We start from the raw sequence: 22,842 nt of genomic DNA on the forward strand, positions 1-22,842 counted from the left end.
CCAGCCCCTGGACCTGGGGCAGATCTCATCCCAAGGATGCTGGGGGGGCCTCATCTGGCCCCAAAGGCTGCAGGGCCCGCAAGCAGGATAGAGGGGTCTGTGGAGACTGCCTGGGTGGCCCACCGTGTCCTCCTGTAGGGAAAAGGCCAGCCCTTACCGAGTGGGGTGGAGGGCGTGAGTCACCGTCTTGAACACCAGAATGCTCGGACAGAAGGCCCCAGACCGTTCCTTCTGCCCCCTCTTTCCCTTCCTGTCAAGCTTGCTTGCAAAACCTGCACATCCCCACAGGCGTCTGCTGCAGGCCCTCTTTCTTAAAAAGAACCTCTCAAGAACGAGAAGCAGAGAGAAACAAAACAAAACAAAACTCCCCACAGACATGATTAAGCAGCATTAATTAAATGCATCCCCTCTCTGGTTAATTGGGGCCCAAAGTCAGGAGTGGCCACGGTAGCTCTAGGGAGAAGTGGGTAAGTAGGCCCCCGTCTGAGGCAAGCAATTAATGATTTCCTTCTCAATTGATGCCTGGCTCTGGAGCCCGGGCTGTGAAGTGAAGTGCTGTTCAGAACAGCCTGATATGCTAATTAGTCCTTAAGTGATTTCTCAGGGACTTGGAGCTATTTATGAAGATTTTTTTGTTTGTTTGTTTTTTAAAGTTTAGCTGTTTAAAGCAGTAATTGCGTCTGGAAAGCAGAGCTGAGTCGGGGCCAGTCTAGGTGAACCCTGAGTTCCTCCTTGGTCCTGTGGGACACTCACTTGCTGTCCCGGGGTCACTGCTCTGGCTGTCTGGAGGTCTCTGGGTGCTCAGGGAGGCTGAGAGGAGACGGTCTCGGCAGAAGGTGCCCCCCGGCCCCCAGTGCCCTCTCTGGGGGTCCTTTGTTGCCCCAGCAAAGCACATCTTGGGTAGGCAGTCACCTCCTGCAGGTGTTCACATCTATCACGTTTTTTGGCAAAGGGTTGAAATAGTCACTTACACCCACCCTAGTGCTTTGAGGTGGCCAGGGGCACATGGGGGGCACCTTGAGGCTGCTTCCACTCTTCCTTCAGAGCCTCTCACTGGGTGCCTCTCGCTGATCTCAGACCCCAAGGGTCTTGGCCTCCCAGAGCTCCCGGGAAGGGGTGTGGCCAAGAGCAAGCAGCCTGTCTGTGTGTTGGTGGGTGTGGTTTGTAGGAAACAGCACCTGGGCTGAATCTTGAGGGGTGTTAGGTGGGAGGTTCCTAGGGATGCGGACTCTGGAGCTCAGTGTAATGCCAAGCTCATGCTTCCTCCCTTGTTTTCGCTCTGGGCTGTCTTGATGCTCTTCTCTCCGTCTGCGTGGGCCAGCTGGGAGAGCAGCCTTGCCGCCGGAAGCCTCTTGGGAAGCTGACAGCTCCTACTGCCCTTGGAAGCTTGAACTGATTGGCGTGCAGAGGTCAGGGTCAACATCCCTGATGCCCGCAGCCACACAGAAGGTTACTCCAGGCACCCCTCTGCACAACTTTTTTTTTCTTGTTTAGGTTGCTCCCTCCCTGAAGAAAGCCCCAATTATTAGCAGGTCTTGATGCTGTGGTCTCACGGCAAGAAGGAAAAAAATAGGATCTTGGGGTGTTTCTGTTGTTACAGGCAGGGTGTGGGGACTTGTGTCACCCCAGGGGCTATAACACCTTTTCCTACAGCTTGTTCTAAACTCGTACCTGAGATAAACATGCTCATGCTTCCAGGGTCTGCCTGGGCCCCCGTGGCTTTGCTCTGCACGGACATGCACTCCCAGCATCTCCGCTGTTTATTTGGATGCTTCCTCTGTGCTTTTAGTCCCCATGTGTGTAGCTGCTTGGGCCTGGCCTGTCCCAGGAGGAGTCTGTGGACGTCCCAGTGCAGGATGAGGCCTCAACTCCACCTGGCCCTGAAATCAGTCACCCCGACCTGCCCGTGTCCTGGCCTCACCTCCCCCAGGGCACAGCCTAGACAACCCGAGCCTCAGTCCGTCTCACACGCATCATGCTTTCCCTGGAGTTGGTAACCTGCTTGGCCTAGTTGTTACTTTCTCTGCTCAGCGTTCTGTGTCCTTCATGTCCAACCCCAAGCTCCCCGTGGTTGTCCCATGGCCTTTTATCACTTGCAGGGGATCAGGGGTTCCACCGGGAGCTGCCCCCAGCCCTTGCGGGTCCTTCTGTTCCTGGGTCTGTGATTCTGCCCTGGGGTTGAAGGGACGCAGCTCTTGGAGCATCTCTCAGAGGAGAGGGCTTTGGGAGGTCCATCTGTCATATCTTCACACCTGGGTGGCTGTCACACTGAATTGGCAGTTGGCGAAGTCTAGTCTTCCAGATTGGAAGGAACTTTCCCTCCACGTTGAAGACCCGGCCCCCGGAAAGCCGCGGAGGTTCCTTCCTGGCGCTGTGTGCATCTGCATGGTCACAGGATGGCCTGTCGGGTGCTCTGGGCCCGGCGCCCCAGCCCTTGCAGTCTGAAAACTTGCCTCGTCCTTCTTCCCGTCCTGGGCGTGGTTGTGAGAGGCCTCACTGTCCTCCCTCGCCCTTCCTCTCATTCTGCCGTTGGGGGCTGTGCTCCTGCACCATTCGCCATTGTCTTCCCTGTTGTTTCTTTTCATTTCTTCTACTTTGGGAAGATTTCTTCAGCTTCTCCCTCTGTCTCTTTTTTTTGCCATTGTTGCTAGTTCCCAAGGTGCAGCTACCACTTCTCTCTAGTTCCAAAGCAGTCACCCCAAAACGAAACCCCACGTTAACAGTCACTCCCCGTTCCCCCTCTCCCAGCCTCTGGCGACCACTAATCTGCTTCTTGTCTTGATGGATTTGCCTGTTCTGGATATTTCATATAAATGGGATTATGTACTATAGCCTTTTGTGTCTGGCTTCTTTCACTTGGATTAGGTTTTTGAGTTTCATCCACACTGTAGCATGTGTCCGAGCTTCACTCTTTTTTATGGCCAGGTAGTATTCTATCGTGTGTGGGTATTTTTTTTATTCATTTATATGTCCATGGACACTTGGATTGTTTCCACCTTTTCATGATTATGAATAGTGCTGCCATGAGCATTCATGTACCAGGACACGAATATAGCTGACATAGATTTTCAGTTCTCTCAAATATACACTGAGGAGTGGAATTGCTGGGCCATATGGTAATCCTATGTTTAACTTTCTGAAGAACTGCCAGACTTTTTCTCGGTGGCCATGGCGTTTTACATTCCCACCAGCAGTACACAGTTCCAGTTTTTCTACATCCTCACCAACACTTGTTATTTTCCATTTTTTTTGATTCTAGCCATCCTAGCAGGTGTGAAGTGGTATCTTATCATGGTTTTGATTTGTGTTTCCCTGGATGAATAATGATGTTGAGCATCTTTTCATGTGCTTATTGGCCATTCGTATGTCTTCTTTGGAGAAACGTGTATTTAAGTTCTATGTCTTTCTAAGGCTATTAAGGATGGTGTTTTTCTCGTGGATTTAAAGTTTTCACCCCCTTACAGAGTCTCTCTTTCTTCTCAAATGCATTTTCCTGTCTGTTTTGGGGTCTGACATTTGTTGCCTGGAAGCCCGGGTGCAGCCTCTTCAGGACTTTCCCATAGGCAACTCAGCCTCCTCAGGAGCACTGCTGAGGCGTTTCTGAATCCCCCACAGGCCCCTCTGTTTCCTCTTCTCCTGAGGCCACGTCTCTCTCCATCCTGTGTGGCCCAAGCATCCTGGAGAAGGCCTGGGCTCCTTCACTCCTGAACGTGCTGTGGGCTCCACTGCTGCCCCACAGCAGGCCGGGACCCAGAGCAGGGCTCTGGGGGGACAGCCTGGCAGGGGCCCCTCTGCTGAGGTCTCTGAGGCACCCACCCTGGGCCCGTGGGGTTCTGTGGCCTGGGACTCCGTTTTCTTGGATCCTATAGGACAGTCACCACTTGTACTTCTGCATTGAATATCATTGCTCATTTCTCTCTCTCTTTTTTTTTAAATAAATGTATTTTATTTATTTTTGGTTGCGTTGGGTCTTTGTTGCTGCGCGCGGGCTTTCTCTAGTTGTGGCGAGTGGGGGCTGCTTTTCGTTGCGGTGCGCGGGCTTCTCACTGCGGTGGCTTCTCTTGTTGCGGAGCACAGGCTCTAGACATGTGGGCTTCAGTAGTTGTGGCAGGCGGGCTCAGTAGTTGTGGTGCACGGGCTTAGTTGTTCTGCGGCATGTGGGATCCTCCCGGACCAGGGCTCGAACCCATGTCCCCTGCATTGGCAGGCGGATTCTTAACCACTGCGCCACCAGGGAAGCCCCCTCATTGCTCTCTTTTTCCCTTTCTCTTTTATGCCTTTTTAGTGGGGACTTGAAAGAGAGTGGATGTAAATACCTGGTTCTCTGTCTTTAACCGAAAGCTCTGGTTGCTTTCATGTGGCTGGAGCAGCAGACTTGCCCTGGCTGCCCTCAGCCTCGTGGATTGTGTTGCCCCAAGTGCCTGCATGTTTCGTGCCCTTTTCTTGTGGCTCTGCTTGCATTTCAGGCCACCGTGGAGGGGACAGCAGCAGTTGTCTAGAGTGTGGCTGTTGGTCAGGGGCTGGGCTCTGTTTGTCACTGGTTAGAGCAGCGCAGACGTGGCCCTGGACCTCAGCTCAGCTTCCCTGCAGGGCCTGGAGGGCCCTCAGCACCGCTCCCAGCACCGGGCCAGCTGCCTGGGCTCCCACGAAACGCACAGTCTCTGGGAGTGCAAGAGGCTAAGCGGAGACCCCCTCCCCACAGCCGAGCCGGGGTGACTGTCGAGGCCTCCATTTGTGTCAAGCATTGGGGTGTTTCTTCTCTCTTCCCTGGCTACATTGTTGTGCTCGCGTCCCGCTGGACTGGTGGCCACCCCTGCCATCCCTGGAGGTGCTGTGGCCTGGGCTCCCAGGACGATGGGAGCTGAATCTGGGAGGCCGTCCCACCACAGACCAGGGCATCTCAGTCCTCTTCTGTGTTGTCTGTTTCTGCAGTGAGTGTTGTTTATTAGGATGACAGTTGTTTTTAAAAGTGAGGACCAGCACCCCAGTGACAGCAGCTCCCCTGGGGACACAGCATGGATCTTGAGTGTCTGGTCAGTTTTATATGGGTCCTTGGTCTCCATGGTAATGGGAGTCTAGATGAGTGGGTGGTCATCTGACCCTTCTCTGGGCGCAGAACACCCAATGGGACAGTCCTCCTGGCAGTGAGGCTGAGACCTTGGCCACAGGGCAGCTGTGGATAAACCCAGGGCGGAATGTGCTCAGGCTGCTCTCTGCCTGCCGGGCCCTGGTGTACCCATCACACTCAGCCCTGCTCTGGTTCTGCTCTGGTTCTGCTCTGGTTCTGCTCTGGTTCTGCTCTGGAGTCAGGCCCTCCCCAAATCACTGGGCGTGAGTGGGACAGCGTGGTGTCAATGCAGAGACAGGTGGGCGTGTGTGTGCCCCACAGGGCACTGCTGAGGATCCCTCCAACCCACCCTGCTTCTCCTTTGCAGGAAGCTGTGCCAGCCACAGAGCACAGGCGGCCTCCCTGGGGACCTTGCGGCCAACAGTCCTCCAGGCGAGCATGGGAGCTCGGCCTCACCCCCTCAGGTAGGAGCGTGGTGGGGAGGGAGGGTGGGTCTCACCGGAGCCAGTGGACCTGACCTGACCTTGGTTCTTAGGGAGCCTGTTGGGCCTTTGGCTCAGGGCTGGCAAGCTTTCTTGAATGAGTGAGCAGCTGGCTGGGGGTTGGGTGTCCTGGGCCTGGGACTTGGATGTGGTTCCTTGGTTTACCTGTGGGTATGTAGGCGAGGGAGGGCAGGCTGCTGAACCACACTGAGCCTCCTGCTTTCTCTGTATGGTGGGCGCTCCTGCCTCCCAGGGCCGTTGGAAAATCAAGCGTATGGCTGCAGCCCAGCCAGGGCCCAGTGGGGTCCTATGAGCAGTGGCCACTGCCATGTTAGTCAGTAGTCGAGAAGGGCATTTGGTGGGGGGGCCTTGCTGTTGGGGGCTTGATCTTCAGCAATACCTGTCTCACCGTTGCTTGAGCTGTTTGGTGAAAGCTCTCCCCACCCACCTGCATGCTCTGATTTATGAGTCCCACGTCTCTATCCCCTGCTTGGCCAGCCCCTCTTCTCCCTCTTCTCCCTCTTCTCCCTCTTCTCCCTCTTCCTCCTCTGCCCGGGAGGCACCCAGCCTAGGCCCATGACCCTAAAGCCTCCCTGTGGCTGTAGGGCCGTTGTGGAGGACAGAGGGCCTCATTTCACTTGCGTCCCCACTGCTTCCCTCTGATCCTGGGTTGCCCATCTGCCATCTTTCACCCTACAGCTGCTTCCCTGGGCCTGGGCCACCTGGTCTGATCCTGGCTCCATTCCTGTGTTCTGGCCTTGCCTCACAGGCCTCAGTATTCTTGTCTGTGAAATGGGGATGAAGCCTGCACCATGTCACAGGGTTGCCATGGGGATCCAAGTAATCAGGGGCCTGGAGGTGTTGGTCCTGGCCTGTGGGGCTGCCCTGTGTCACTCAGATTTGGCTCTGTCACTCTTCCCATCGTCCAGGGAAGATGCTGAGCACAGTGATGTTTTAGACCAGTTCCCAGAGGTGGCCCTTATGGGCTGCAGCCAGGTCCACTAATGACCCAGCGCCCTTCCTCTGCTCTGGTGGCCTCTGGGCAAGCAGCCCCTGCTGAGCTCTGGGCATCCTGGGCCTGGCTAGTGTTCGCGCGCCCCCATGTGGTCAGCGCGGGCCTTGCGTGTGGGCACTGGGTTTCCTCAGGGCCTGCGGTGCCCAGCCTCTCCCTAGGGAACACCGTAACTCTAGGCACAGGCTCCCCTCTGAAATTGTCTCCTTTCCTTCCCAGAAACGGCCACAGCCTCCTGATTTCATCGACCCTCTGGCCAACAAGAAACCCAGGATATCGCACTTCACCCAGAGAGCTCAGCCTGCAGTCAACGGGAAACTGAGTGTGCCCCACGGCCGTGAGGCCCTGCTTCCCACCCCGGGCCCACTGGCTGGTACAGACGCCCACCTGCCCCTGCGGCTGGAGCCACCACGGGCCCACGACCCCCTGGCCGATGTCAGCAACGACCTGGGCCACAGCGGCCGGGATTGCGAGCGTGGGGAAGTGGCCGCCCCAGCACCTGAGTGCCTCAGCCTGCCCCTGCTGACGGACTGTGCCCAGCCCAGCAGGCCCCATGGCAGCTCCTTGCACGGCAAGTCCAAGAAGAAATCCAAGAAGCACAAAGACAAGGAGAGGGCGGCTGAGGACAGGCACCGGCCCCGGCCGCCAGACCAGATGCCGGGGCCCCTTGGAGCCCCACCAGTTGCCCCGGGTAAGTGCCAAGAGGCAGGCCTAGGGGCAGGGGCTCTGCCGGAGGGTGTCGCCAGGAGCCTGAGCGCCGGCCCCACGCCCACCACCCTCACTCCACAGAGTGCCGAGAGGGCTGCCTACGAGCCGCCACTTCGGCTCAGCCTGCACATTAGGCCTCTTTGCCTCCTGTGTCCTCGCATCGGCTCGTCTCTGACTGCCCTGGCAGTGTTGTTCTGAGAGCCTCTTGCAGTCCTGTGTGTGCCAGGCCAGCTCTGGGGGCCAGGGGCTTGGAGCCTGACGGAGCTGAGGCTCACGGGAGGAGACATCACACAGGGAGAGCAACAGTTCCAGGGCCCAGCTCTGGCTGCAGGGAGGTCCCAGACAGAGAGAACAGGGTGGGGCTGGGGCTCAGGGAAGGCAGTGGGGGGCAGGGCCTGGTGGAGAGGGAGGTGGGCAGCCCCTGGATCACCAGGGACCTGGTGTGGCCTGCTAGGCGAACATTTCAGCCTGTGGAGAAAGGTTTGGGAGGTGGGCCCAGAAGGAGGTGGGAGACCGTCCATAGAACAACAGACGGTAAGAGCCGGAACATGGTCTTGCAGTTGCAGCCTATGGGGAAGCTGGCAGTTGAGAGACCCTCAACAGGATGAGGGGTGCAAGGCTGGCCAGGGCCATGTGCTGAGCAGGGAAACCTTCTCAGGCCCGGGGCACTGGGGAGGCGCATGGATGGGCTAGGATGGCGGTGGGGCTGGGGTCATCTCCCCCAGAGCCTCCCCCGCCTCCAGTTATAGCCCTAGGCACCTGAGCCGAGCACCCCTTGTGGCTGCTGTCAACCCCAAGAATAATTCAGGAGGCTGCAAATAAGAAAATCGTGTATTTGAGGTCTTAAGAATTACAGTTCCGGAGACATAGATTCAGGTGAGCGCGAAAGAGTGTTCTGAGGAGGAGAAAGAGTCGGGCTTATCAAGACAAAAAGCCACGAGTTTGTTAAAGGTTGCCTGGTGAGGATGGTTTAACTCTGATGCAAGTCAGAAAATATTTGTTTTAGGTTAGGGGTCCAGTAAGTAGACAGAGTGTCACGAGTGTTTTTAGGGTAGGGGGTCTGATGAGTAGATAGGCTGTCACAAGTTTCTGGCAGATGACTTCATCGGGTCAGAAGGTCAGATTCCATCTAGGCTGAGACGTGCACAAGTCACACTTCCTTAATGGCCTCTTGGTTCCATTTTTAGAGAGCTCTCTTAGCAATACTGACTCCATTGTGAATTTCCTTTCATGTAATTTAACCTTATCAGCATGTCGTGGCAACAGAGGCTCAGTCATGTGGGCCAAGTCACCTGCTGCAGCTTTCTGATTATTTCCTCAGGAGGGTCCCCAGCAGGGGGCATTCTTGGATCGGGTGGAGCCACTTCTCCTTAAGGCTTTTAAATTTGTCCTCACCTGTCCTTCAAGGTCGTGCCAGCCCCTCCCTCTGTGGCTGGAGGGCAGGTCCTGGAAGAGCAGGGTTGGTCCGGTGAAGACGGACACTGCAGTTCCATCAGTCCCCTGGTATTCCTCAACCCTGTTGCGCGCTAGGCTTCCTAGCACCTGTGGGTGGGCCGCAGGGGAGAAGGCGCCCGGTTCCCTGAGCACGCGCCATCTGATTCGGCTCCTCAGGGAGACAGGCCCTGAGCAGCCGGGCAGCGCATTCTGTCCCAGATGGCGGAAGCGGATGCCATGTGCTTCTGGCAGGGCCCTGGGCAGGAGGACTGTGGGGCTGGGCATCAGATGGGGCCAGGAAGATGCTGCCCAGGCCGGCCCACACGCAGGGCTCAGATGGCTTTGGGTTCTGCCCGGTGTGCGTCAGCTCCAGGCAGCTCCTCCCCAAGCCGAGGTGAGAAAGTGATGTTTGGGATCAGGCAACCCAGGGAGTAGAGGCCCCAAGGAAAAGGAAAAGGGTAACTGAGGCACCAGAAGCTGGGTCTGGCGCCAAGTGATCCACCTTAAGCGGTCTCTCAGGCAGCTCAAATGATAATGATAATAGGTGGGTGCAAAGCCCCCCCCCAAGCTCCCAACAGACACACACACACACACACACACACACACACACACACACACACGCGCAGCTCAAATGATAATGGTAATAGGTGGGTGCAAAGCCCCCCCAAGCTCCCAACACACACACGCCACACTCACACGACACACACACACACACACACACACACACACACACACACCACACCCCTGCTGTAACATCTGTTGTGACTCCTTCCTGGGTTGGGGGCATGTGCAGGCGGGAGCTACCCACCCACCGTTAACAATAGCATTGTTCTCTGAATGCTCCCCCAGCCTTGCTGGAGAGGGCTCCAGGTCAGCCCCTGAGGAAGCTTCCTCACCCTTATGTCCTATGGGGCAGAGGGATGGGCATCTGTTTAGCCCACCCTTCTGCGTGACACTGTTCCCCTAGTCTGGCCCTGCTGTCCCAGCCCTGCCCTGTGATCGCCTCTGACCTTGACAGGTGTGGCGGCCTCCACCTGTCAGGCAGGTGGTTCAGCTCAGCCTCCCTGTGGCCCCCACTCTCGAGGCCCCCCCTGGCCATCTTCATCCCCCTATGCCGCAGGCCCACTCCTGGGTCCTATGCCCACCCTCGTGCCTGCCCCCGACTCTTGCTCAGGCTGTGCATCCCTCCTGTGGCCAGAGGGTGCCTTCCTGGGCAGGCTGGCATGCTGGGTGGAGGGCTTGGGCTCAGCCAGGCCAAGCTGAGGCCCACTGACCCCTGTGTGGAAACGGGGGCACCCTCTCTCATTGGCACCCAGACCTGGGTCCTGCAGGGTGAACTCGCAGACATGTCCCTGCACCCCCTGCCCTGGGGAGGCACAGGAGAAGCTAGTGGAGGGGACACATGGGTGTGGGAACCAGCTCGGCTGGTTCAGGGGCAGCCAAGTGACAGCCTCACGCAGCCAGTGCCGGAGCAGGAGTGGGGACCACAAAGGTTTGCCACAGGCTGGACCCCAACGGTGTCTTGGGTGCCAGGTCAGTCTGACCCTAAGCCTCAAGGCGGAACACCCCAGGAGGCCTGTCTTGTGTGGGATGTGGGTGGTGGGAGTGTAGACTAAACCCTCATGTATGTGCCTGTTGGGCTGCATTCTGGGGGGGCCACAGCCTCTTCAAAGACGACAGCCGGGTGGGGGTGGGCTCCATCCATTGGTGGGAATTGCACCTCGTGCTGGAGTATAAAACCACAGAAGGGCTCAGCAAACTGTTGATCCACTGGGTGGGCTGCTTTCCTCTGAGAGAGGCACAAAAATAAGCACTCAGGATATGCTTCAAAGCGATAAAATTGCTTCTAAGTTAGGGGGAGGGGGAGGCCAGCTGGAAGAATTTCCCAGGGGAAAAGGACCGGACTGTAGCTTTGGTTGACTGCAGCCCAGGCAGGCCTCGAGCCCTGTGGACAGTCTTGTGTCACAGTCCCTGGCCTCTCAAGCCACCAGCCCAGCCCTGTTCCGGGGCTGCCCCTCTGATCCTGCAGTCCCATCTCTGGTGTGGAGAACAGGAGGATGGGGAGGGGGGGTGGCTCAGACCAGGGACCGGAGCCTGCAGAGCCTGCGACTCCATCCACAGGGAGAGGCGTGGACAGGAGCCAGGGCTTTCCCTGCTGGCTGTCTGTCTTTGTCCTGTAGGGCCGGAGACCGGGATACCCCCGGGACTCGATTATCCAGGGGTCACCGGTTTTCAGCTTAGTGATCTTTTACACGAGGTCAGTGGAGGCGGCAGAGGCTCTGGACGAGTTGCCCAGGCTTTGCCCTGCAATGAATCTGTCCTTTGGGGTGCTTGCTGAAAACGTACCCATGATGCCATCTCTGCACGGCTGTGCTTTGGGGACACACACCATGCTGCCTCGCCACTTCTCCCACGGGCCGAGGGCACTCCTGGCTCCAGCTGGACCCCTGAGGTAGCCAGACAGCACTTGCCCAGTGCTCATGCCTCCTTTGCGGGTCCTGGCTCCCGCTACGTGGCCTCAGCAATCCTCTCCACGCAGCGTCCCCTCCAGGGCCTTCAGACAACAAGGCATCAACCTTTTGAGGATCTCACCGTGGACACACGAGCTGTGGACTCAGGAATTATGCGTTTGCTCTTTGTAGGTTTAAATGGGACCTGCAGCAGCTCAAGTGTTCCCACGTCGACCTCGGAGACGCCCGACTACTTGCTGTGAGTACTTCCCTTGCCGGCTGCGCCTCTCCCCTCCCAGCCCCTGCCCTGCAGGTTAGCAGAGGCAGAGCTGACCCCAGGCCATGTATGTGAATTCCTGGCCCAGTCGGCTTGAGGTCAGGGCTGCTTCCTGGGTGGGAGCGGCCGCAAGGCTGTGGGCACTTCCAGGCTCTCTCCTGCCGCCCCCTGAGCCCCTCCTGCCCCTCTCTCTGGTCTCCCCAGAAAATACGCCACTATCTCCTCCTCGGAGCAGCGCCAGAGCTACAAAAACGACTTCAATGCTGAGTATAGCGAGTACCGAGACCTGCACGCCCGCATCGAGCAGATCACACGGCGCTTCACGCAGCTCGATGCCCAGCTCCGGCAGCTCTCCCAGGGCTCCGAGGAGTACGAGGTAGAGCCCTGCCTACACACATCCAACGGCTCTGCCCGGTGCTGGCATCCTTGGGCATGTTCCCTTGTATTCTGGGCTGAGGTCCCTGCTCGCCCCTCTTTCCCACTCCCCAAGTGGTTTAGGCCTGTCCCTGGAGCTCAACGTCCTCAGCAGTGGGGCCGGTTGTGACTGACTCCACAGGTGGGAGATGACCCGCGGGGGCGGGGGCGGGGGCGGTGTTCCGAGCAGTGGAGACAGCGGGGAGCAGCGGGCTAGGGTGCCTGTGTCTCCACCTCTGAGAGCGTCTGGGGTCCTCTCTGCAGCCCACTACCCACATCACACGAGAATTCTCAGTCCCCCAGCCAGGAGGGGCTGGGCCAGGCCACACCCCACGGCCCATCAGAGCTGTCACAGACACGGTGGGAGGGGATGGAGGGTCCTTGGGGTCCCCCCACCACAACCCTCTTCCTCTGGCCAAGGGCACCTGGGTTCCCCAAGCCATCCCATGTGGGAGCTCACTGCAGGGGGCTTGGTCACCAGCCCTGGGACACCACCCCTCCCCCTTGTGCCACCTTTCAGAGCTGGTTACCTGACTGCAGGGCCAGCCCTGATTAATCATGGTGTTGGGGTCCATCTCCCCTGGTGGAGGCCACTTTGGTTTCCAGAGGAGATGACTCGTGATTGGGGCAGAGCAATGGGGCCTCTGAGGGTCTAGGACAGAAAATCCCCAGGGTATCCCCGTCCTCTCTCCTCCGTGCATGCCCCACAGGGACACTCCCCAGGTGGTCAAGGGGCCTCTGTGCTTGGCCTTGAACGGTGCACAGGCCAGCTGGGTGTGAGGGAAGGAGGCCGTCCCATCTGCTCTTTGCCTCCTCCCGCGGCTCTGGCCAGCCTGCCCCTCCTACCGCGTGGCCTCGTGCTTGTCCCTGAGGCTGGGCCCCTGCCCCTCGCTCCCCTGGCCCAGCTTCCTCCCCCACCTCCTGCCCTGCTCATCCCCCAGCCTGCCGCCTGCCCCTCCTCTGTGCTCCCTCACGCCATCATGCCATGCTGAGGCCATTGTCCCCCAGCATGCGGTGACCTTACAGGTCGCAGGTTATCAGGGAGAAGGGGCCACTCAGTTGGGGTGTCCTGCAGGTACTGCATTGTTCGCTTTCTCTTTTGTTTTTCCTCCAGACTACTCGTGGGCAGATTTTACAGGAGTATCGAAAAATCAAAAAGGTGAGTGTCCATCCCATTGTGGGGGGTAGGTGGGGTGGGCTCAGAAGAAGCTGTTTCAAGATGAGTGGCGCCAAAGTCTGGGAGAGGAGGGAGGGAGGAAGGGCCTCGCTGGGCTGGTCTCAGGCCCTCGGAGTAGCCCCTGCCCCTGGTCACAGCTGAGGAGCTGAACCTGTCCTGTGAGCTTGGGTGCAGCCCCTCCCCGGGCACCCCTGCAGCCCCCACCCCCGCTCTCCCAATGTTTGATGGGCACAGCCCCAGGTCCTTTCCGCCCCCCTCAGAGGTCCAGGGGAGGAGCCGTAGTTCCCTGCCCCCATCCTGGCCCCATCTGAGTCCTTAGCTGCTAGAGTCTGGGAGGAACGCCCAGCCTCCTGGGCTCAGGCCGTCTCCTTGGGAGCACCAAGCCCCCAGCCTCGGGCTCCCTGAGAGTCTCCTGCGATGTGGTTCCACAACAGCAGCTCTCGTTCCTGAGGGCCACGTGTGCCAGGGCGGCTCTCTGCCAGCCAGGCCCCGGCCCAGCGTGGAAGCTTCATGACCTGTCTTGCCTCAGCCTCTCACCCTGGCTGTGACCGTTTCCCAGGGTGGAGCCGAGGGACAGAGCAGGGGTCCCCGTCACGGCATGGAGAGCTCAGGCTGCAAGCAGGGCGAGTGGGAACCTGGGGCAGCCAAGCGGGGCAGCTCAAGTTCGGGTTGGGCTCTCAGCCTTGGCCGTGTGGGCGAGTCTCAGCCTGGCCGCTCTCTTACAGACCAACACCAACTACAGCCAGGAGAAGCACCGCTGCGAGTACCTGCACAGCAAGCTGGCCCACATCAAGAGGCTCATCGCTGAGTATGACCAGCGGCAGCTGCAGGCCTGGCCTTAGCCCAAGGCCACAGGGCAGGAGGTCCCACCCAGCCAGCCAGGCCAGCTCACCTCACCGGGCTGACCGTTCTGGATGGTGGGGGAGCTGGGGGCGAGGGGGAGCTGGACGAGGAAAAAAGAGATTTATTTGAAAAAATAAACGTGAGGAAGACGCATTCATCTGAGCCAGGAACGCCGGCTTTCAGGGGAGTCCCTGCAGCCCTGGCACCCACAGGTCACACAGACCCAGGTGGGGTGTCCAGCTCCCCCGGGGCCCCACACACCTCCTGAGCAGCCTCCCCACCCAGGATGGGCTCCCCAAGAAGCCCACCTCCTCGCCAGCCACCCCCCGCCCCCCAGGGGCTTCAGCTTCCTGTCAGTGAAAGACTCCAAGGCCGGCCTGCCTGCCCGCCTTTTCTAGTTTTATACAGACAGCCACTTTTAGCTACTGCTTATGAGACTTGAGTCTATTTTTATACGAAAGAGAAAGCATCTTTTTTCTAAACCTGTGCCTCCCCTCCTTGGACGCCCAGGGTCTAGGCGCTGCCCTGTGTCCTTTCTATAGTATTAACAGATGCTCGGGAAGTTCGGCGTTGTTTCTGCGAGCTCCAGGGCTCCCAGGAGAGAACCCGTGGGGGGCGGGCAGGGGTGCCTCTCCCACGCTGGTCTCCCTCACACACAGCCTCTCCTTTGCTCTAAGGGGGCGGGCAGGGCAGTGCGACCCCCGCAGCTCTATTTGGAAAACTCCAGCTGGTCCAGGAGCAGCTGCTGGGAGCCACCAGGCCCACCCTGCTATTCCAGGCCCTCAGCTGTCAGGGGTCACTGGGAGTTTCTGTGCTTGTAGCCCGCGCTCTGCGGCAACAGTGTCGGATTTTATTTTACTGTCTTCTCAATTCTCCCCTTTGCTGCTGCTCTTCATTTCGCACTGTTGAGACCAAGTGGTCTCCATGCTGTTGACCTCGCTCCGCCCCTCAGCCCACTTGTGGGTCCTGGGGTCGTCTTTGCAGAGCCACCACGGGGTTTGCACTCAGGGAGGGGCTTGGGGGGTCGATAGAGCCGGGGGTGGGGGGGCGGGGGCAAGAGTGAGCTCGGAAAAGGCGCTGGATCCACCCATTTTGGGGGTGCTGGCCCGAGGACACCCCAATTGCTGCTTAGTCACTGTGCCTAGTCTAATGCCCCCAAGGGCGTCAGGGGGCGTGCGTGTTTGTGTGTGAGGGACCCCCGGGCGCGGTGGGGTCTAAAGCGAGCGTTCACATGAATTTGGAGCCGCGTTCAGCGAAGCCACAACTGGGGAAGGTCATGGGGGTGGTTGCAGCCCACAGCCCAGGGGTCACGGGGGGCGGAGGTGCTGCCAGGAGCAGTAGCGAGGGAGAGCGGAAATGCTCACGTAGACACGTCTAGTTTTCTGAGCTGTGGCGGTGTCTCCTAATGGCTTCCCAAAGAGCAGGCACGCCTGCAGTGTGCCCACCCCACCCCAGAGTCTCTGTGGGACCCCTGGGGTGCCTGGAGTGCCGAGGATGCTGATCCTTTCTGTTTCAACAGCTGTTGTTTTGTTTCTCATTTGGGATGGAGAGGGGGAAGGGCTGAGCAGACCCTGGGACCCCAGGTTCCCCCGACAGCCATCTTGTACTCAGCCTGGACTGCAGACTCAGGTGAAATGGGATCACTCAAGGAGGCCCCACCCTGGAGGGCCGAGCCGCCCTCTGCCCTGGGATCCAGTTCAAGGGACTCTCAGTTGAATTTCCTCCTCCTCGTTGTTTTTTGTTGTTGTTGTTTATTTTCTCCTTTTAAGGAATCATGAAGCTAAGAAAAGTTTTGTGCTTTGGGGGTTGATGGACAAAAGTTCTAGCTGATTAAATATGGTCTAACTTATTGATACTGTTTTTTTTTTTTTTTTTCCTTTTAATATTGTACTGTGGAGAAAAACTTTTGAGCCATGGAGTTGGTGTTTACAAGAACTTTTCACTTTTGCCAAAATGTTACAATTGAAAGGCATCTGCATCTTTAGTTTCCTAATATTTTCTTAAAAGATCTAGTGTCCTTTTTGTACACTAAACAGGTGAATGCTGATTTTTTTCAACCTACAATAAATTTCACTGAACTGAACCTGTCGGCCCAAGCTGGGAGTGTATGTGTCATTCCCCGGGGGTGGGCGGCTGGTTCCGTGTTGGGGGTGGGCTGGGGTGAGGAGGCAACCTGGCCATGGGGCTGCCATGGTGATGGGCAGGGCACAGGCTAGTACTGGGCAGAGAAAGCATCCTGGGCAGCCTGCCAGAGCCACTGCCCAGGAATGAGGCCGGCAGGTGGAGGGCTGAGCTGAGGCGGAGGGCCCTGCAGGTGCCAGAGCAGGCGGCCAGACAGCCTGGTCATGGGTGAGAAATGTCAAGAGATGGGAGGTGGAAGCAGCGGGGAGCCATGGCCGGTGTATGAGCAGGGCAGTGCCCCCATGGAGTGCGCAGGGTGGGCTTAGCCAAGCAGGGGGGTCCCCAGGGCTCCCACAGGGCCAAAGCCCCCAGTAGAGGGGCCACATGGGGCAAAGGGAGTGCCTTTATTTGGGGTAACAAGCTGTGACTGACGAAACGGCGATGAGTAACGGCACTGCTTGATTATTCCTCCCGGGCCACACGCTGGGGTGGGGGGGATCCCCTTGCCCCCCCCATGGGGACAGGGACACCAAGGCCCAGTGGAGCCCTACAGGCTCAGGACACCAGCCGGATGGCCATCCTTGCCCCTTGTTCTAGGTGAGGAGCGGAAGGCAGGGGGCAGGTTCTACCCTCCAAGGACACAGTGTGGGGGGAATGTTTATTTTAGGAAGGAAAAACAGACAAAGAATAAGACCAGGATTAAAGGGGTCCAGGGGTCAGGGACTGTGGGCCTTAGCCTCTCTGGTGGCTCTGCTGGCCAGTGGCCTTGGCCTGAGTTCTGAGGCAGCCCAGGAATCTGAGGGGCACGGGAGGGGAGGTCAGGCAGGCCCTGCGGGGCAGAATGTACCCTGCTACCCAGGCGGCCTGGCCGCGCTGTTCTAAGGAGTAACAATGTCCCTGCCGCCACAGCCCCGGGCCCAGGGCCGACACCTGCCTCCTTTGGCCTCCCACGCCTCAGCCTCACGTTGCCCACCTGCCTCCCCAAGCCTCCCCCACGGCCCCCACGCTGCCCCATGGCACCATGGCCACAGGCGGTTCCCTGACCATCCTTCCCAGAGCCGATGGCACCTGAGTCCAGTCCCTCAGGGGCCCAGAAGGGTCTTCCCACCCTCACGACCTGCACCGTGGCCAAGGGGCTTGGGGTCGTCCACCGGCCCCTGCCACTTGCCGGACAACATCCTGCACCCAGATTCTGCAGCCCCTCCTGTGCACCGGGCTCCATCCGGGCGCTGGCACTCAGCAGTGACCTTGACAGCTCTGCCCTTGCCCTCGGAAGCCTGCGGTCTGGTGGGATCGGGGGTCTCCAGTCGCTCACTGCTCACCCCCAGGCAGCACACTCACCCCGTGTCACACACCTAGGCGGTCCCCGCAATGGCCTTACAGCACCAACTGACGGCTTGGAATCAAAGCAGCCACGTCCCTCCCAGCTGCCCCAACACTGACCCTCCAGGGATCCTGCCCGGGTCCGCTCTGCCCCCACCACCCTCCTGCCAGCACCTCCCACAGGTTGTCCTGTGAGTGCTGGGGTTTCCCAGGGCTGGGTCTTTGGGGACATTTCTGTACCCATTCCTGTCACACACGGCCTGAAGGCGCAGCCTCGCAGATTCTCCGACACCAACTGGAGGTCCAACAGTTCCATTACCAGGTCTGGCATCAGACGCCACAGGTGAAGGGGCTCAGGTCCCCACTTCAGACACCTGCCACAAGTCCCTGGCCACCCAGACTTCTGACCAACCCGCTATAAATCAGGGGTTCCCTCCCGCCCCCTCAGAGGTTTGGTGAGTTGCTAGAATGGCTCACAGTGCTGAGGAAAACACTTCAACAGCCGAATGGAGGAGAAGCCAAGAGCAGGGTGTGGGGAATGGTACAGGGCTGCCATGACTTCTCCAGGTGTGCCACCCTCCCAGCACCTCCATGTGTTCCCCCGAATCCTGTTGTTTTAGGGGTTTTTTTTAACAGAGGTTCCATTACATAGGCATGATTGAGTAAATCGCTGGCCGTCGGTGATTTTTTTTTTTTTTTTCTAATTTTTGGCCGCACCGTGCAGCATGCGGGATCTTAGTTCCGCGACCAGGGATCTAACCCTCGTCCCCTGCAGTGGAAGGGCGGAGTCCTAACCACTGGACCACCAGGGAAGCCCTTGGCCATTGGTGACTGAACTCAATCTCCAGCCAGGAACCGGGGACAAAACCCAAATATTTATTGTAAGGAATTCCCTGTCCCCAGCCCTGAGGGTCTGCCCTGGTCCCCAAACTGCCTCCCTCTCCCTCACACCCAGCCCCTTTTCATCTGCCCCTGAAACCAGTCCCCCAGGTTTTTGCCTGGGCAGCTGCTCTTCAAATCGTTGATAGGAGATGTCTGAGTATCTCAAGACCCCTTCCAGCAGCCACCTCCTCCAAGCAGTCTGCCCTGCCCACCCCTGCCTCATAGGTCCCTCTGGCTGGGAGTGCCCCAAGTCCACTTCTGAATCCCCTACACTGGGTCCCCTTGACGGCAAAGCCTGGACCAGAGTCTTAGAGCCCCCATTCCCCAAGGCCAGGCTCTGACCGTTTCCTGCAAACGTTCCCAACGATCCACCTTTTGGGCCAGCTCCAGTGGTGGAAACTTTCCAGCCGGAGGAGGCCGCTTGTTTTGGAAAGTTCCTGGGGGAGCCGCCCCCGCCCGCCTGCCGAGTTCCCACGCTCCTTTATCACTGGGCGCTTAGAGGGGCTCAGTGCTGTGCAGGCCTAGCTCCTCCCAGCTGGCCGCCTCTGCCCTGCCCATCCCCTTCCCTCCCTTCCCCACAGAACAGTCTCTCCCCCTGCCCCCACTCCAGCCCGGCCCTATCAAGCCCTCCTGCCATAGGTGAGGACACCGAGGACTCGAGGACTCGCAGCCACCCCCGCTCCATGCGAGCCCTGTGGGGGTGGAGTGCCTGGTGGGTGCTGCTGCTCAGGAAGTGGGAGGAGGAGGCAGCCTGGACTGGAGGAGCGTCTCGCTTTGAAATCCGAATCCTGACTTGGTCTTCTGCCTCAGTGTCCCGTGCCTCAGTTTCTCCAGAGACAGCCCCCCGCCGGTCCCCCCGACGCAAAGAATGAGCTTCCTAGCCTAGCTCCCCCTCCTGCCTGCCTTGTGGTTGGGGCCTGGCGCTCACTTACAGCCTTAAAGTCCTCTTTTGTAAAATGGGGATAAGCGGCCGCGGGCCCTAAGTGAATCACACGCGCCAAGCTAGGGCCGGGGCGGGGGGGCGGGGAGGGGCTGCGGCCCACGTGACTGCACGGCCGGGGACCAGATAGCCGCGGAAGCTCCGGGCAGAAAGGCCTCGAACCCGAGCCCCACGGCCGGTGCGCGCCCTCCCCCCCACCCCGCGAGCGCCCCTCCTCCCCTGCGCGGGCGGAGCGAGGGGCGGGGCGGGGGTGGGGCCGCGGCTCTTTTCTCTGGAGTTCGCGCGCCCGGAGCCCTAGCTGTCCCCCGCTGTGCCAGCCGACTCCGCGCCGGTGAGTGCCGCCCCAGGAGGGGTGCAGGCTCCCCGGGGACCGAAGTCGGCTTGGCCCGGCCGGTTCTCGGGTCCCCTCTGACCTCCTGCCAACCCCGCGCCCCCAGCTCGTCGCGATGGAGGCCGCAACCGAGTTCGTGGTCGAGAGCCCCGACGTGGTCTACAGCCCCGAGGCCATCGAGGCGCACTACGAGTACCGGACGACGTGCGTCAGCCGCGAGGGCGGCGTCCTCAAGGTAAGCGAGGGACCGACTGGGCGGGCCATGGGGCTGGGGGAACCAGGGAGCCGGGAGGGAGCGGGAATTGCCCAACGTCTGCGACTCCCGCCCTGCAGTGAGGCGGGAGAGGCCTGCGGCCCCGCGGCTCACCGAGCTGCCCGCCCTCAGGTGCACCCCACGTCCACGCGCTTCACCTTCCGGACCGCCCGGCAGGTGCCCCGGCTCGGGGTCATGCTCGTCGGCTGGGGCGGGAACAACGGCTCCACGCTGACCGCTGCCGTGCTGGCCAACCGACTGCGCCTGTCCTGGCCCACGCGCACCGGCCGCAAGGTGGGGGGTCGGGCGAGGCTCGGTCGGAGAGAAGGCTTCGCAGGAATCCATGCGGAGGGGGAGGGGCTCTACGGAGGAGTGGGCCCGCAGTGGGCGGGGTTTCTGGCTGCGGGCGGACTCCGGGGAGGGGCTTCCGCGGGGGGGAGGGAACTCCTCAGGGGTCTTGCGGGGGCGGAGCCTAAGGTGTGGGAGGGCTTCGGGGTGGGACCTCCGGAGCGGAGTGGCTTCCGCCCAGGCTTGGAGCGCCAAGGGGAGGTGCCCAAAAGTAGGGCGGGGCTTGAGGGTGCCGAGAGGGGTCCTGGCCAGCTCGTGGCCCACGCCACGCCCACCCTTCACTCAGCCCCGTCTGCCCACCCCCCCAACCTAGGAGGCCAACTACTACGGCTCGCTGACGCAGGCGGGCACTGTTAGCCTGGGTCTGGACGCCGAGGGCCAGGAGGTGTTCGTGCCCTTCAGCTCGCTGCTGCCCATGGTGGCACCCGACGACCTCGTGTTCGACGGTGGGCGGGGCCCTGGGTCGGGGGTGGGGTGGGAGGCGGGGCCTAGAGGGGCCCAGGATTGGGGCCGGGCCGAGCTTGAGGGTCGCCCCCCCAGGCTGGGACATATCGTCGCTGAACCTGGCAGAGGCGATGCGGCGCGCACAGGTACTGGATTGGGGGCTGCAGGAGCAACTGTGGCCGCACATGGAGGCCCTGCGCCCGCGGCCCTCCGTCTACATCCCCGAGTTCATCGCAGCTAACCAGAGCGCGCGCGCCGACAACGTAATCCCGGGCACGCGCGCGCAGCAGGTGCAGCCCCTCCCCGCGTCCGTTACCCCTGCCACTTGTCCTCCCTCCCCACCACCTGTTACCCCTCTTTTGTCCCCATGCTCCCATCCCGAGGGTCCAGGTCCCACTTTGCACTTGGGGAACTGAGTGGCCCAGGCCTCCAGAGGTCGGGGGAGCCTGTACAACCTCCCCCCCCTCCATCCCCCCCCCAGCTGGAGCAGATCCGTAGGGACATCCGCGACTTCCGGTCCAGCGCCGGGCTGGACAAAGTCATCGTGCTGTGGACAGCGAACACGGAGCGCTTCTGCGAAGTGGTCCCGGGCCTCAATGACACCGCTGAGAACTTGCTGCGCACCATCCAGGTGGGCGCGCCCAAGGGGTGGAGTAGGCTCAGGGCCAGCCCCCAAGGACTCTTCTGTGCTGACTGCTCGCCTCTGCCCGCAGCTGGGCCTGGAAGTGTCGCCCTCCACCCTCTTTGCCGTGGCCAGCATCTTGGAGGGCTGCGCCTTTCTCAATGGGTCCCCACAGAACACGCTGGTGCCTGGTGCCCTCGAGCTTGCATGGCAGCGCCGTGTCTTTGTGGGTGGAGACGACTTCAAGTCGGGGCAGACCAAGGTCAAGTCCGTGCTCGTGGACTTCCTTATCGGCTCTGGCCTCAAGGTGTGTGGGCCTGGGGGGCTGCTCAGCTCAGTATGGGGGGCGTGGACCCTGAGGTGTGGGCTTGTGTGCTGCGGGGCCTGCAGCTGCCGCGGGTCTCCTTGCCCCCGCAGACCATGTCCATCGTGAGCTACAACCACCTGGGCAACAACGACGGGCAGAACCTGTCGGCGCCGCCACAGTTCCGCTCCAAGGAGGTGTCCAAGAGCAGCGTGGTGGACGACATGGTGCACAGCAACCCAGTGCTCTACTCGCCGGGCGAAGAGCCCGACCACTGCGTGCGTGGGGCGCAGGCGCGGCAAGGGGCGGTGGGTGGGGTGGGGCGGTGCTCCCCACAGAGAAGGGCAGGGACCCGTGTGACCTCGTGCCGCCCCCCAGGTGGTCATCAAGTACGTGCCATACGTGGGCGACAGCAAGCGTGCCCTGGATGAGTACACATCGGAGCTGATGCTGGGCGGTACCAACACGCTGGTGCTGCACAACACATGCGAGGTGCGGGGCACGAGGGGGCAGGAGTGGGGCTGCCCACCAGCCCGGCCCACCTCCTGACCCGCTGGCCCCGCAGGACTCGCTCCTGGCCGCGCCCATCATGCTGGATCTGGCCCTGCTGACTGAACTGTGCCAGCGTGTGAGCTTCTGCACCGACATCGACCCGGAGCCGCAGAGCTTCCACCCGGTGCTGTCGCTGCTTGGCTTCCTCTTCAAGGCGCCGCTTGCGCCACCGGGCAGCCCAGTGGTCAACGCGCTCTTCCGCCAGCGCAGCTGCATCGAGAATATCCTCAGGTGTGCCCCGACCTTGGGGATCCCCACCTACGGCCCAGATGTCCACTGGCGGGGCTGTGCACAGGGCCTAGGGACTGCAGGGCAGTCTCGGGGTCTGGCCCCGCTGAGCCGTGACCATCTCCCAGGGCCTGCGTGGGGCTCCCGCCGCAGAACCACATGCTTCTGGAACACAAGATGGAGCGCCCTGGCCTCAAGCAAGTTGGGCATGTGGCCACCGCCTGCCCCGTGCCTTGCAAGAAAGGATCAGCGCCAACTGCCCCCAATGGCTGTACTGGTGACGCCTATGGGCACTCACAGGCTGAGGCACCCCAGATGCCCACCACCTAAGGCCATGGCCATACAGCTCCCCTGTAACTCCTGCCCCCATTGCTCCTCAGCACCCGACCCTTCCAGGCCCCCTTAAGACAGACAATAAAGCCAGTGCCACTATGAGCCACACCTGTGGATTCTTGGTACCTGCGACCTAACCCTAACGGCCCTCAATACCAGCCACATCTCCCTTTTCCACCAGGTGGACTTCTACCTACCCTTCCAAACTCTGCTGTCCCAACTCTCAGGGGCTTTCCAGAACCCCCGGGGGGAGGGGGGCTCTGCCTAACCACAACCCTTGAAGGTTAGGCTAAGCA

At 60.2% G+C, this 22,842-nt stretch overlaps 2 protein-coding genes across 3 annotated transcripts in view; both read left to right on the forward strand.

The window, feature by feature from the left end:
* Positions 1-14,874, forward strand: part of ELL (elongation factor for RNA polymerase II) — a 79,753-nt gene extending 64,879 nt beyond the window's left edge. Inside the window, exons 7-12 of one of the 2 annotated variants that reach the window (XM_059918083.1) lie at positions 5,436-5,532; positions 6,782-7,253; positions 11,347-11,413; positions 11,636-11,807; positions 12,960-13,004; positions 13,748-13,956. In XM_059918083.1, coding sequence (XP_059774066.1) covers positions 5,436-5,532; positions 6,782-7,253; positions 11,347-11,413; positions 11,636-11,807; positions 12,960-13,004; positions 13,748-13,864 — 970 coding nt within the window. In that variant the 3' untranslated portion in view covers positions 13,865-13,956. Of the gene's footprint in view, positions 1-5,435; positions 5,533-6,781; positions 7,254-11,346; positions 11,414-11,635; positions 11,808-12,959; positions 13,005-13,747 lie in introns of both variants that reach the window. The other variant, XM_059918085.1, reaches the window with a different exon arrangement.
* A 4,447-nt stretch (positions 14,875-19,321) lies between these two features.
* On the forward strand, positions 19,322-22,648 carry ISYNA1 (inositol-3-phosphate synthase 1). Its single transcript, XM_059918086.1, has 11 exons — positions 19,322-19,462; positions 19,569-19,697; positions 19,848-20,009; positions 20,377-20,509; positions 20,604-20,797; positions 20,989-21,138; positions 21,221-21,436; positions 21,547-21,711; positions 21,812-21,925; positions 21,999-22,216; positions 22,342-22,648. Exons 2-11 carry the CDS (start codon positions 19,578-19,580, stop codon positions 22,541-22,543), a joined length of 1,674 nt encoding a protein of 557 aa, XP_059774069.1. The 5' UTR covers positions 19,322-19,462; positions 19,569-19,577; the 3' UTR covers positions 22,544-22,648.
* Positions 22,649-22,842: the final 194 nt, after the last annotated feature.

Source organism: Balaenoptera ricei, chromosome 3, assembly GCF_028023285.1.
Source record: "Balaenoptera ricei isolate mBalRic1 chromosome 3, mBalRic1.hap2, whole genome shotgun sequence".
Lineage (NCBI taxonomy): Eukaryota > Metazoa > Chordata > Mammalia > Artiodactyla > Balaenopteridae > Balaenoptera > Balaenoptera ricei.

Coding starts and splice junctions, on each gene's coding strand:
- ISYNA1 (XM_059918086.1), top strand. CDS start 19,578: ATGGAGGCCGCAACCGAGTTCGTGGTCGAGAGCCCCGACGTGGTCTAC. Junction 20,010..20,376: donor CCACGCGCACCGGCCGCAAG/GTGGGGGGTCGG, acceptor CCCCCAACCTAG/GAGGCCAACTACTACGGCTC. Junction 21,437..21,546: donor TTATCGGCTCTGGCCTCAAG/GTGTGTGGGCCT, acceptor TTGCCCCCGCAG/ACCATGTCCATCGTGAGCTA.